At 44.1% G+C, this 14,410-nt stretch overlaps 1 protein-coding gene across 1 annotated transcript in view; it reads left to right on the plus strand.

The window, feature by feature from the left end:
* The window catches only part of zgc:158766 (uncharacterized protein LOC100009641 homolog), a gene marked incomplete at its 5' end in the record, with an annotated part of 164,178 nt that overhangs the window by 71,752 nt on the left and 78,016 nt on the right, over positions 1-14,410 (plus strand). Inside the window, 3 exon segments of the mRNA XM_055651523.1 lie at positions 1,006-1,092; positions 5,758-5,874; positions 13,550-13,648. Coding sequence (XP_055507498.1) covers positions 1,006-1,092; positions 5,758-5,874; positions 13,550-13,648 — 303 coding nt within the window.

Consider the following 14,410-nt stretch of genomic DNA (forward strand, 5'->3'; position numbering starts at 1 on the left):
ATGCTGCAGCGTGATTGAAAGCAACTTAGATTATCTGGGATTCCTGCTTTCCCTTCATTGGAATGGAATGGACACCTAGCAACACATTTAATGGGGAGTGTGATGAAATATTAGCGCACTTGCACACCAGGCTTACACATAGACTGAAGCCTCAGTAACAACCTTTGGGTTGCCCATTGATGTTGTAAGGAATGAAAATACCCCCTTTGCTCTGCCCAACCGCATTTACATTGACCACCAGGAAAGCTTCATTGAGTCTGGACATAAACATGGGGGAGGGAGCATGTTAATTTCCAATTCTCTGTGTTTAATGCTAGGACAATGGACTTTCCCATCTGTAATTAGTAAGACCATGAAAAACCTGAATATCTGGACTGTGCAGTAGAATTGCAGACATTTCATCTTGAAATGAGCTGGTTTCTCTTTTCTCCAATATTTGGGAATTTTGTATGTTCTAATGAGAACTGACGTCTTTCCCAACTTTAAGTAATTCAAGAGTGCTTTACAACCAGTGGCACGAGTTTTGTGGTGAATCCTACCATTCAAGGGGGTTGTAGTGTCATTGACCACTGTAAATTGCCCTCGACTGTGTGGGGGAGGGGATGATAAAGGTTCACACGGGAGGTCGATGGTTTGTGTGGACTCGGTGGACCGAAGGGCTTGTTTCCATGCTATACTTTTCAACGATTCACTGGTTCTCTTGGTCGATTAACCAGGATTCCAGGGAAAGAATTCAGATATGTCCAAGCACCATGGCACTTGGTGAGTCAATTTGAGAAGAAGAGATGCTGCTAATAACTCAATGTTTTAAGCACGAGATGGCAGTATAACGCTTTGTTTTTCCCTGCATTAGATTTCCACCTTCAATCTGCAGGTGAAGCAAGGAACATTAAGTTCTGTGATGTTTAGGTTGAACAAAGTAAACAATGTGATACATTCCACCTTTGGATTGAAATGTTTCTCACTTCTAATAATATATGTGACTCTGTCTCTAATTGTCCACAGATTGCCGTGCCAAATTCCATCAATTCAGTCTTGGTTTTAGTGGAACGAGAATCGACGTTCAGGCCCGAAAGAGATCCACTTGTTCAGGTAAATCAGTGTGCAAGTGAAGAGAGTGCAAAGTGGGATCAAGTGGAGGGTGAGTTGAAGGAGGGGGAGAGAGACGTAAGCAATGGACTGGGACTTTGCTCCAGGGTGCAGCGTGTCTGCATGCATGGGTGTGTATGTTGACGGATATGCATGCATGGATCCAAGTGTGTATGGAGGTTAAGGGGCTGTCCCACTTGGGCGACCTAATCCGCGAGTTCTTGCCGAGCTTGCCCTCGACTCATACTCGCAGCATGGTCAACACGAGGTCGTAGGAGGTCTTTGTAACTCTCCTTCATGCCCGAGAGTGGTCCCCGTGCACTCGAGGCCTCAGCTGGGTCGACGCATATTTTTCAACATGTTGAAAAATGCCCGGGAGTAAAAAAAGGTCGCCATGGAAAAAAATCGATACATTTTTTACTCGTAGGTTTAGTCGTAGTAGGTCGTAGTAGGTCGGCATGTTAGTCGTAGGTAATCAAGGGTAGTCGAAGATAATCGAAGGTAGTCGAAGGTAGTCGAAGATAGTCGCAGAGTCTTCATCATAGTCGAAGAGAGGTCGAAGGAGGTCGTCTTCACTCTCCACTATTTGGTGTCCAATTCTCCCGAAGTTAGTCATAGCTAGTCGTAGCTCGTTGAAGCTGGTCTTCAACATAGTCAAAGGAGATCGAAGGAGGTCTTCTACATGATCGAAGGAGGTCTTCAACATGACATTCTTTCAAACTTTCCTAAACCCGCCATTTAGGTCACCCGTGGGACAGCCCCTTTACTTTCTATGCAACAGAGTCTGGTATCCAGTCATACTAGACCTACTTGCTTCTCGATCATGACCTTGAGCAGTGTGGTAACTGGTGTGTAGTGGCTTTTCCCATGTTAAAAAAATACATAGGCACAGGTGAAATCCACTCCCTCCGTATGAACATTGCTATGTTACCATCGCTTGTGAATTCAGATGGTAAGCCATTGACTTAGCCGTGCCAACTGAAACACGACAGACTAGATGCCCACCTCAATCAACAAGGTGTGTAGGAAGGAACTGCAGATGCTGGTTTAAACTGAAGATAGACTCAAAAAGCTGGAGTAACTCAGCGGGTCAGACAGCATCTTAGGAGAAAAGGAATAGGTGACCTGTCTGAAGAAGGGTTTTGGCCCGAAACGTTGCCTATTTCCTTCACTCCATAGATGCTGACTGACCCGCTGAGTTACTCCAGCATTTTTGTGTACCTTCAATTTTCCAGCTTCTGCAGTTCCTTCTTGAACAATATGCTGACTGACCCGCTGAGTTACTCCAGCTTTCTTTGTCTACAATGAACAAGGTGATGGGGACACCACTAAAGGTAAACTGGAAGAGGAAAACCACCCCCATGGCGTGTATTTTGCTTTTAAGAATAAGATATAGCGTCAACTCAGCCACTCTCGTTTGATCAGCGTGATCCTCGTCTCACTTCACCATGAGACGAGCATTCCATTATCATCAACAAATTGCCAAATATTCAAAGGTGCAGATGCTTCTTCTTATCGAGTCCACACACAAAATCAGAGGTTGTTTCAGCCAGAGCTGAACACACTTGTCGGCATCTGCACACAATGGTGTCTGTCTTGTACTTGTGTGTGGTGGTGGAAATATTGGTGAAACCAGGGCCGTGATGTGAACGCTCTTTCCTTGACCCCAAAGGTGCAGATGAGTGCTGGGCTCCGCAGGGTGTTGAATGTATCCTCAATAAGGATTGTATCATAATTGTATAATAGTTTATTATGGATATATGTTTGTATTGTATTTATGGTGGTGGGTTCTGGCTTGTTTTATTGTAGTGTAAATATTATTTTTTAATAATTGAATACATTTTTTGATTAAAAAAAAAAAAAAAAAAAAAAGTGCAGATGAGACTTCAACTCTTGACTCTGGATCACCCTTGCCCTGCTTCCCTTACTGAGATGATCTGATAGTAGTGGGTTACCACAATACCACAAACAGAAAGGGTGTGAGCCTTTGGAAAGGTGCAATTAAAAAAATAAATATCTCAGTACACACGAGAACACATTTTAATGCATAACATCTTTAAATCAACGGTCCTGATAGAAATGTGCTTTTTTGTGCAGTGATGTCTCCACGACAAAGGTTCATGACGAAATCCTGAAAAACATACATTCCATTCATGAAGGGATGCAACTGAATAAAATTGAAAATAGATGATGAAATTCACCACCACCTTGAGTGTGCCAGTTCAGCCTCGCACCTTTTACTCTCTGCGGGAAAGAGAGTTCAATTAGCAAGATTCTTCACACCTCTTAAAATGACCTAGCATGCCACTCAGTGCAAGGGAAATTAGCAATGGGGACTAGGTACTGGTCTTGCCACGTCCCATGAAAGAATCCCATAGCATTCCGAGGTCTGTAAATTCCTCCAGTTTCCTTCGCTCCATCATTGTTTTCTCCAGACAAATGTTTCCTTGTGCATTTTTCAAGATTAAGTTAGAAAAGTACAGCATTTCCCCCTTTTGCCCAGAACTTTGGGCCAAACATGAAGCCACGACCAGCACTATAGAAGATAGAGCAGTACAGCACAGGAACAAGTCCTTCAGCACACAATGCCTGTGCCGAACATGATGATTGAATGAATACGTTTATTGGCCAAGTATGACTTGATGATCGCTTAATTGAGCACATGCTCTATCTGAATGAATTAATGAATGAATTAATTAATCAATAAGTTTATTGGTCAAGTATGTTCACATACAAGGAATTTGCCTTGGTGCTCCGCTCGCAAGCAACAACATGACATACAGTAAATACAGCAAATACGTACAGTAAATAATTACAGTAAATACATACAGTTGCCAAGACCAACGCTTTCCAACATAGAACAATTCTCTGCCATTCTCTGGAAATCTCTGCCACAGAAGGTAGTTGAGGCCAGTTCATTGGCTATATTTAAGAGGGAGTTAGATGTGGACCTTGTGGCTAAATGGATCAGGGGGTATGGAGAGAAGGCAGGTACGAGATATTGTGTTGGATAATCAGCCATGATTATATTGAATGGAGGTGCATACTCGAAGGGCCGAATGGCCTACTCCTGCACCTATTTTCTTTGTTTCTAATAGAGCACAGTACACAGTTGCTCAATGTATCCAGTTTGTTGAGGGGCTATTTCTTCATCCTCTGAGTTCGTTTTTAAATGTTGCCCTCTTGCCCCCACTCCTATATTTAATATTAGGTCCAGTATTCCGAGTCCATCATTGTCACACCACTTTCTAGCTGATATAGCAGTCAGTGTACTTAATGTCGAATGACCCAGCCATACTCACGAACATGGTACAACAGTATTTATTGAAAAGCACATATATCACACTACAGCTTGTTGCTTCTGCTGTATAGCAGCATGGATTGCCAACACAAGTTGGGTTGCAATAATATGAACAGTGCAGTTGGTGGAGCTTCTGATAATAAAGCACTACATTGGTTAGCTAGTGAAGTAAATGATCTACACTTAATAAATTTCAGTTTGAGTTACGAGACAGAAAGGGATATCGCTTTTTGGAAAATATAACCATGCATAGAAAATGTATTGTGATTTAAATGTTAAAATGAAATTAAAGCACTGTTAATATTTAAACAATGTTGCACTGTTCAGTGTGAATTTCAACTAAATCCTGGCTTTTAATCACATGGATGACACAGGAGGTATCACATGTATTTGGCTCTCTTGCTGAGAAGCTTGTGTACAGGGTTCTTCAGACAGGCAAATAGTCATAGAGTGATACTGTATAGAAATGGGCCTTTTGGTCCACCTTGCTTACACTGGCCAACATGTCCCATCTACACTAGTCCCACCTGCCAGCGTTTGGCCCATATCCCTCTAAACACGTCCTATCCATGCACCTGTCTAAATGTTTCGATAGTAGCTGCCTCAACTACCTCCCCTGGCAGCTCATTCCATACACCTACCGCCCTTTGTGTGAAAAAAGTTATGCCTATTAAAAGTTATCCTATTAAATCTTTCCCCCCTCACCTTAAACCTATGTCCTCTGGTTCTCGATTCCCCTACTCTGGGCAAGAGAATAGAAACATAGAAACATAGAAATTAGGTGCAGGAGTAGGCCATTCGACCCTTCGAGCCTGCACCGCCATTCAATATGATCATGGCTGATCATCCAACTCAGTATCCCGTACCTGCCTTCTCTCCATACCCCCTGATCCCCTTAGCCACAAGGGCCACATCTAACTCCCTCTTAAATATAGCCAATGAACTGGCCTCAACTACCCTCTGTGGCAGAGAGTTCCAGAGAGTCACCACTCTCTGTGTGAAAAAAGTTCTTCTCATCTCGTTTTTAAAGGATTTCCCCCTTATCCTTAAGCTGTCCCCTTGTCCTGGACTTCCCCAACATCGGGAACAATTTTCCTGCATCTAGCCTGTCCAACCCCTTAAGAATTTTGTAAGTTTCTATAAGAATCTGTGTGTCTGCCCGATCTATTCCTCTCATGACATTATACACCTCTATAAAATTCCCCGTCATCCTCCTGCACTCCAAGGAATAGAGTCCTTGTCTGATGCTGATAAATGTTGATAATGTTTGCCATGGCTCAGTTAACCTGCATCACCTTGCATTGGATTATTTGTAGGTGCATGCTGCGACTGTTTATTAAAATTTCTGTCTCATTCCTCATTTATAGCATGAAGTAGTGACGTCACTGAAGACTCTACACAGACACATCGATGGCTGTCAACTGACACAGGAGTTTTCCGGCACCTTTCCTTACGACCACAATGACTGGATCCGTTTCCACATGGTTTGTATATTCTGCCTGAAGCAGTGAAATAGTCTCCTGTGTAAATGTTTGCTTTCAAATATATCCTTGCACCGCACTGTTTGGCAAGCACCTGCCAACATTACTTTGAAAAACTTTCAGTCAAATCCAACAGTAAGTGCCATTAAATTGAAATGTTCTTGGAGCTGAATATTTTGATAGCATTAAAGAAATGGTGGGTTGGTTTCATGTTGATTAATGGTTAACAAAAGGAATATCCAATTTTCAGCCCCTGACTTCAGTGATAACAGGTAGGAGCTGGAATTGTATAGAACGAAGAATAGTGTGGCAGAGGGACAGAGCCCTTGTACCACAACACCGAACATGATAGCAAGCAAGTTCAACTCAAAATGCTGCAGTAACTCAGCGGGTCAGGCAGCATCTCTGGAGAGAAGGAATGGGTGGCATTTCGGGTCTAGACTCTTGAAACATCACCTATTCCTTCTCTCCCGAGATGCTCCCTATCCCGCTGAGTTAACATAGAAACATAGAAAGTAGGTGCAGGAGTAGGCCCTTCGAGCCTGCACCGCCATTCAATATGATCATGGCTGATCATCCAACTCAGTATCCCGTACCTGCCTTCTCTCCATACCCTCTGATCCCCTTAGCCACAAGGGCCGCATCTAACTCCCTCTTAAATATAGCCAATGAACTGGCCTCAACTACCTTCAGTGGCAGAGAATTCAGATTCAGATTCAAATTCAATTTTAATTGTCATTGTCAGTGTACAGTACAGAGACAACGAAATGCATTCCACAGATTCACCACTCTCTGTGTTTTTTTTTCTTCTCATCTCGGTCCTAAAAGATTTCCCCCTTATCCTTAAACTGTGACCCCTTGTTCTGGACTTCCCCAACACCGGGAACAATCTTCCTGCATCTAGCCTGTCCAACCCCTTAAGAATTTTGTGAGTTTCCATAAGATCCCCCCTCAATCTTCTAAATTCTAGCGAGTACAAGCCGAGTCTATCCAGTCTTTCTTCATATCAAAGTCCTGCCATCCCAGGAATCAGTCTGGTGAACCTTCTCTGTACTCCCTCTATGGAAAGAATGCCTTTCCTCAGATTAGGAGACCAAAACTCTCCAGCATTTTGTATCCATCTTTGGTTTAAACCAGCATCTGCAGTTCCTTCCTACACAAGCAAGTTGAACTAATCTCTTCCGCTTGCTTGTGGTCCATATTCCTTCATTTCCATGTGCCTATCTAAAAGCCACTTAAACTTACCCAATTGTTTCTGCCTCCACCACCTCCCCCAGCAACGTGTTCCAGGCACCCACCACTTAAGATGGAAGATACATTTATTTGTCACATGTGCCAGTTGGCACAGTGCAATGTGTATTCACCATATGGCCATACAATAAAATAAAGAACACAACACACATGATAGAGTCCAACATAAAACATCCCCACACAGCTGAATCAAGGTTTCCCACTGTGAGGGAAGGCACCAAAGTCAGTCATCTTCCTCTGTTGTTCTTAATGTTCACCCGTGATCAGGTGACCACCACTGTCTGTGTAAAAAAAATACTAGCCCCACACATCTCCTTTAAACTCTGCCCCTCTCACCTTGAACCCACGCTCTCCAGTCTTTGACATTTCCACCCTGGGGAAATGGTTCTGGCTCTCTACCCTCTCTACGTTTTTCATCAGGTCTTCCCTCAGCCTCTGATACTGCAGAGAAAACAATCCAAGTTTGTATAACCACAATAAAGATTCAAGATTCAAGATTCAATTTATTTGTCATTTGGACCCCTTGAGGTCCAAACGAAATGCCATTTCTGCAGGCCAAATAGACCCAAGACAACAACATAATTTACATCTTGCTTGCCAAAAAAACTTAACTCTCCCCCCCCCCCCCCCCTTCATCTGCCACGCCAGGTGGTGCAAATCGCACACCGGTCTTTATGTTGCCCCCGGCGTATTCACAATTGAAATACATGAATCTTTTGTCCCGCGGCCATTAAAGCACGCCAGGTGGTGCAACATCGCACACCGGGTCTTGATGTTGGAGCCCCCGGCGTGCGCTCCAAGTTGGAGTCCCGCGGCCATTCCAAGCCGTGCGGGGCGGTGCTGTAAGGCCCCGCTCCAGGAGTTCTTCGACCCCGCAACTCGGGCAGGAGAAGTCGCGTTGCGGGAGCCCTGGAACCCTGGAACAATAAAGACAGGCATAGTTGGGGCCCTCTTGCATGTGAACTTCATCTGTATTCACAATTGAAATACATGAATCTTCAAAGGGGTTTTCCCGTTGTGGGCAGTGTTGGGCGTGGCTGATAGGACAGACGGATATTGGGTTCAATGTCCACTCTTTATCTAGTTAACTGAGTTCAAGTTTGCATGGCACTGCATCTCATACCTAGGCTGATAAGTCAATGGTTCTTTATTGGAAAGTTGTGAATATCAGCAAACAAGACCATGCACACAAAATGCAAAATTGCTTAAGAATGCAGAATTGTACAAAATATTAGCAAAGTCCATAGAAATTGTATCTGAATGAAATTTCATTCTATTGTGATTTATTCCAATTGTGCTTTCAACAATGTCCATTTGAAGCCATGTGACAAAGGAATGCATATCCCAAGCAGTGGCGGACTGGGTCTAAAAATATTGGTTGCCAGGAGACAAAGGGGGCCCACCCACAACTACAATGCTATCATTTAACAGGCGCCCACTTGCCATCACTTGCTATCACTTCATCAGGGACACACTTGCCATCGGGCAAGCTGACACCCTGGCCAGTCCGCCACTGATCCCAAAAGCAGGCTCCTTATTTGTGCATTCTCCCAATGATAATTGCATTCTGTTCTGCTCCCCATGTCATTCAATTTCTTTTCCCCTTAAATTTAACAGTACTATCTGGACCTTTGCCATACTTTACCCATTCGTTCCATTGTGCAAATACATTTTCCCTGAATTGTTTTGTTCATATTTTGTGAGCTAACGTACATTTAATCAACTTTATTCCAGACTCATAAACAAGACGACTGCTATTGCCATATCAATGAACCATTTTACAGACATAGAGATATGAAAGTGCATGTGTTTGTTTAAGGTTGTAACACAAAATTGTTCTTTAATATACAATAAATGAAAGGAACAATAAAAATCCTTTTTCTGTTTACATGAGTGCTGTAAAGATTTATAATCATGTTTAGATGTTCTCCTCTTTTCTGGCGAGAAGGGCCCCAATCTGCACCATTTTAAATCCAGTAACATTCTTATATATCTTTATATCATTACAAGAAAAAAAACTTTTACTTGAACTCTAATTTCTTAAAGTATAATTTATTCGAAGGTGGCACTGGTGCAGTGGTAAAACTTTTAAATTTCTCCCTGCACTGGAGACCCGACCTTTTTTCGTCGGGTCTCAGTTGTCGTTGAGGCCACAACGGGGAAACTTTTAAATCTCTCCAACAGAAGAAGCCGGGGACTCAGGTGCCGACTCACCGTCAACGTCGCGGGGCTGGCCGAGTCCGGAGCGGGTGGAGCGGTGGAGGAGCGCTGCTGCTGCTGCTGCTGCTGCTGCTGCTACCGGAGAGTCGGAGGCTCCAACGGCAGGTCTGTGGACGGCGGCACCGAGAGCCCGCGGGTCCCTGGAGGGAGACCGCTTTTCAGGGCCCCCGCAACGGCGACTTCTCCCGCCCGAGTTGCGGGGTCGAAGAGCTGGAGCGGGGCCTAACATCACCGCCCCCCGCGGCTTGGAATGGCCGCGGGACTCTGCGAGCGCACCCCCGGGGCTCCAACATCAAGACCCCGTGTGCGACCTCGCACCACCCGGCGTGGCTTTAATGGCCGCGGGACAATCGCCATCGCCAGCCGGGGGCTTTGACTTTGACTCTGACATCGGGGGGGGGGGGGAGATATAAGTTTTTTTTTGGCCTTCCATCACAGCATGTGTGGATGTAGATTATGTTGTGTCTTGGGTCTTTTTTTTGTAATGTAATGTTCATCAGAAGCGGCATTTCATTTGGACCTCAAGGGGTCCAAATGACAATTAAATTGTATCTTGTATCTTGTATCTTGATCTTGTATTTGAAGGTGGCGCTGGTGCAGTGGTAAAGCTGCTGCCTTACAGCACCAGAGTCACGGGTTCGATCCTGACTACAGGTACTGTCTGCACAAAGTTTGTACATTTCCCCTGAGATTGCGTGGGCTTTTTCCAGCTGCTCCGGTTTCCTCCCACACTCCAAGGACGTACAGGTTTGTAGGTTAATTGGCTGCTGTAAAATTATGAATTGTCCCGTGTGTGTGTAGCATAGTGCTACTGTATGGGGGTGATCGCTGGTTGGCACGGACTCAATGGGCCGAAGAGCCTGAGTCCACGCCGCACCTTTAGTCTGAAGTCAAACATGACACTAATACGTGTCTTTTTGAAGCCTATTTTCATCACTAACCCCAGGCATTTGCAACTCTAACATTAACCATATAACCATATAACAATTACAGCACGGAAACAGGCCATCTCGGCCCTACAAGTCCGTGCCGAACAACTTTTTTTCCCCTTAGTCCCACCTGCCTGCACTCATACCGTAACCCTCCATTCCCTTCTCATCCATATGCCTATCCAATTTATTTTTAAATTATACCAATGAACCTGCCTCCACCACTTCCACTGGAAGCTCATTCCACACCACTACCACTCTCTGAGTAAAGAAGTTCCCCCTCATATTACCCCTAAACTTCTGTCCCTTAATTCTGAAGTCATGGATTGATTGACTTTTCCCCTGACTTATCTTACCTTTAGACCAGACAATTCCTTTGCATTCCAGGGTAATTTCTATGGCCTTTTTTTTTTTAAAAACCTGGATCTTCCAATCCCAATTGTACCAAATTCCTTTCAAGCAACATTTCTGAGCTACTTTTTAAAAAGCAACACATTTTTAAAGTATTTTCTTTCCCCCTTCTTTGGATGGGATTATTGCTCTTGCTCTCCACTGATCTCTTTAACATCCAACTGCCTTTCAAACCACTAATCTATTCACCTAGTCACTCCCCCCATTTATAGCTTATTTATCAGCCATGAAATTAATCAATTTCCCATTATTTGTCAAGATTCCTCTTCTGGAACCTACACTCCAGTACCTAACTCCTTTAAGATTCTCTTCACAGCTTCCTCAAGCATGATTTTGGTTATTGGCCCTAATACTTTCTAAAGATCAGTATTACATTTTGTTTGAAAATGCTCCCGGTCATACGTTGAGGTAATTTTTCTCCGTTAAGGTTCAACGTGTATAAACATTATTAACTCACATTTCATCCCACCAGCCTCCAGATCCAATATATCATTCTCCAACATTTTCATCACCTTCAATGTTTCGACATTTTCACCACCAGTTACCTGCTCCACATCTTTCTGATTCCGTAGAGACCACTCTCTCCAGAACTCCTTGGTTTGCCCATCCCTTTTCACGATAGCTTCCCTCAGGCACTTTACTTGCAACCGCATATTCCAGTAATATGTAGCCCTAGAATTCCTCTTTCACTTTCATCCAAAGAACCCAAACACTTCCTCCACAGTGTCAACTTAGTCTACTGCATTTGGTGCTCCCAATGAGGCTTCCTTTACATTGGCGAGACCAAGTGTAGACTTGATGATCGCTTAGTTGAACACATGCTGTATCTGAATGTATGAATGAATGAATTAATAAGTTTATTGGCCAAATATGTACACATACAAGGAATTTGCCTTGGTGCTCCACTCGCAAGTAACAACACGCATACAGTAAACAATTAAGAATAAAACATAAAACATGAAAACATTAAGAATAAACCATTATAGTTTAAACATTTGAATAAAATCAAATACCAGAGCAAAAGAAGGCCACAGAGTTTTGGTTATTGAGTAGAGCGACTGCTTGTGGAAAAACCTGTGTTTATGTCTGTCTGACAAGCCCAGTTGCATCTAATATCTAATTGTCAATCATTTTAACCCCCCTTCCCTTATCAATAGAAACATAGAAACATAGAAATTAGGTGGAGGAGTAGGCCATTCGGCCCTTCGAGCCTGCACCGCCATTCAATATGATCATGGCTGATCATCCAACTCATTATCCTGTACCTGCCTTCTCTCCATACCCTCTGATCCCCTTAGCTACAAGGGCCACATCCAACTCCCTGTTAAATATAGCCAATGAACTGGCCTCGACTACCCTCTGCGGCAGAGAGTTCCAGAGATTCACCACTTTCTGTGTGAAAAAAGTTCTTCTCATCTCGGTTTTAAAGGATTTCCCCCTTATCCTTAAGCTGTGACCCCTTGTCCTGGTTACACAATTTTTCAGTCCTTGGCCTCCTCCATTACCAAAATGATGCAACATGCAAACTGGAAGAACAGCACTTCTTATTCCACTTGGGTAACATAGTGTGAAAATAAAATTTTCAATTTTCAAATAATAACTCCACCACCCTTTCCTCCCTTGCCCCAGTCTCTCTACCCAATCATGCACACATTTCTCCAACTATCTTCCACCATTCCTCTCCTTCTTACACACATTTCTGAATCACTGAGTACTCCTTTAATCCTCCCTCTTTCCTGTCCCTGTCCACACATCACTAAGGGTGGCACAGTGGTAGTGTTGCTGCCTTATGCCCCTGTCCCACTTAGGAAACCTGAACCAACCACCGTAGTCGGGATCGAACCCGGGACCCGCGGCTCTGGCTCTGTAATGCCCCTGTCCCACTTAGGAAACCTGAACGGAAACCTCTGGAGACTTTGCGCCCCACCCAAGGTTTCCGTGCGGTTCCCGGAGGTTTTTGTCAGTCTCCCTACCTGCTTCCACTACCTGCAACCTCCGGCAACCACCTGCAACCTCCGGGAACCGCACGGAAACCTGGGAAACCTTTGGCAAAGTCTCCAGAGGTTTTCGTTCAGGTTTCCTAAGTGGGACAGGGGCATTACAGAGCCAGAGCCCCGGGTCCCAGGTTCGATCCCGACTACGGTTGTTGTCTGTACGGAGTTTGTACATTCGCCCCATGACCTGCGTGGGGTTTTCTCCGAGATCTTCGATTTCCGCCCACAGTTTGTAGGTTAATTGGCTTGGTATAAATGTAAATTGTCCTTAGTGTGTGTAGGGTAGTGTTAATGTTTGGGGAATCGCTGGACTGTGCGGACTCGGTGGACAGAAGGACCTGTTTCCCCGCTGTTTCTCTAAAAACTTTAAAACAAACTAATCACTCCCTTCTGCTTCACATCACACTCCTCTTCTTTCCTTACCTGCCACTCTGTTGATCTCCTTATCATCTCTAGTCTTTGCCACCACTTTAGCCCACTCATCTGCCAACTCCCCCTCTCAACTGTATCCACATATCACTGGCCAGGTTTCGAGCTGCCTCCAGTTCTCTTGTTCTAATTTTCTCCCCCAACTCCAATAAGTCTGAAGAAGTGACCCAAGTCAACCCAAAACGCCGTCTGTCCATTCCCTTCGCAGATGCTATCTGACCTGCAGAGTTCCTCCGGCACTTTTTTCTTGTTCAAGTTTCCAGCATCAGCAGCTTCTTGATCTCCATGGTTATTGCTGCTGTGTATTCATAGTCATGGAGTGTGCAAGGTGAAAAGCCTGTCAGGAGAGCATTGAACTAATTACCTCGTCTCATGTTCAACTTTGAGAGGGCACTTACCTGTGGAGAGATAAATCTGAGTTTAACCATGCGTTTGTTGTTTTAGAAGTTGGAGCCATTCATGAAAAGTTGCCGCGGGGCACTAATCTACTTGAAGAATTCCATCAACTCTCTGAACATCAGCAGAATGCCGACCACAGCACAGGTACGTTGAGAACACTAACTGCCTAACTTGCTCAGTCATTTTCCAGCTCACCAATTTTTTCTCACTCCCATTAGTTGGGATGTAATGTTAAAATTGTACAAGGCATTGGTGAGGCCAATTCTGGAGTATGGTGTACAATTTTGGTCGCCTAATTATAGGAAGGATGTCAACAAAATAGAGAGAGTACAGGGGAGATTTACTAGAATGTTGCCTAGGTCCCAGCAACTAAGTTACAGAGAAAGGTTGAACAAGTTAGGGCTTTATTCTTTGGAGATCAGAAGGTTAAGGGGGGACTTGATAGAGGTTTTTAAAATGATGAGAGGGATAGACAGAGTTGACGTGGACAAGCTTTTCCCACTGAGAGTAGGGAAGATTCAAACAAGGGGACATGACTTGAGAATTAAGGGACTGAAGTTTAGGGGTAACATGAGGGGGGACTTCTTTACTCAGAGAGTGGTAGCTGTGTGGAATGAGCTTCCAGTGAAGGTGGTGGAGGCAGGTTCGTTTTTATCATTTAAAAATAAATTGGATAGTTATATGGATGGGAAGGGAATGGAGGGTTATGGTCTGAGCGCAGGTATATGGGATTAGGGGAGAATATGTGTTCGGCACGGACTAGAAGGGTCGAGATGGCCTGTTTCTGTGCTGTAATTGTTATATGGTTATATGGTTATTATATGGTTAGTCATAGACTTACACCGCACAGTGACAGCCCTTTTTACACCCACGGGATTTTGGGTTTTGATTCTGCTGGAGGCGCCA

The sequence above is a fragment of the Leucoraja erinacea genome, chromosome 2 (assembly GCF_028641065.1).
Source record: "Leucoraja erinacea ecotype New England chromosome 2, Leri_hhj_1, whole genome shotgun sequence".
Classification (NCBI taxonomy): Eukaryota; Metazoa; Chordata; class Chondrichthyes; order Rajiformes; family Rajidae; genus Leucoraja; species Leucoraja erinaceus.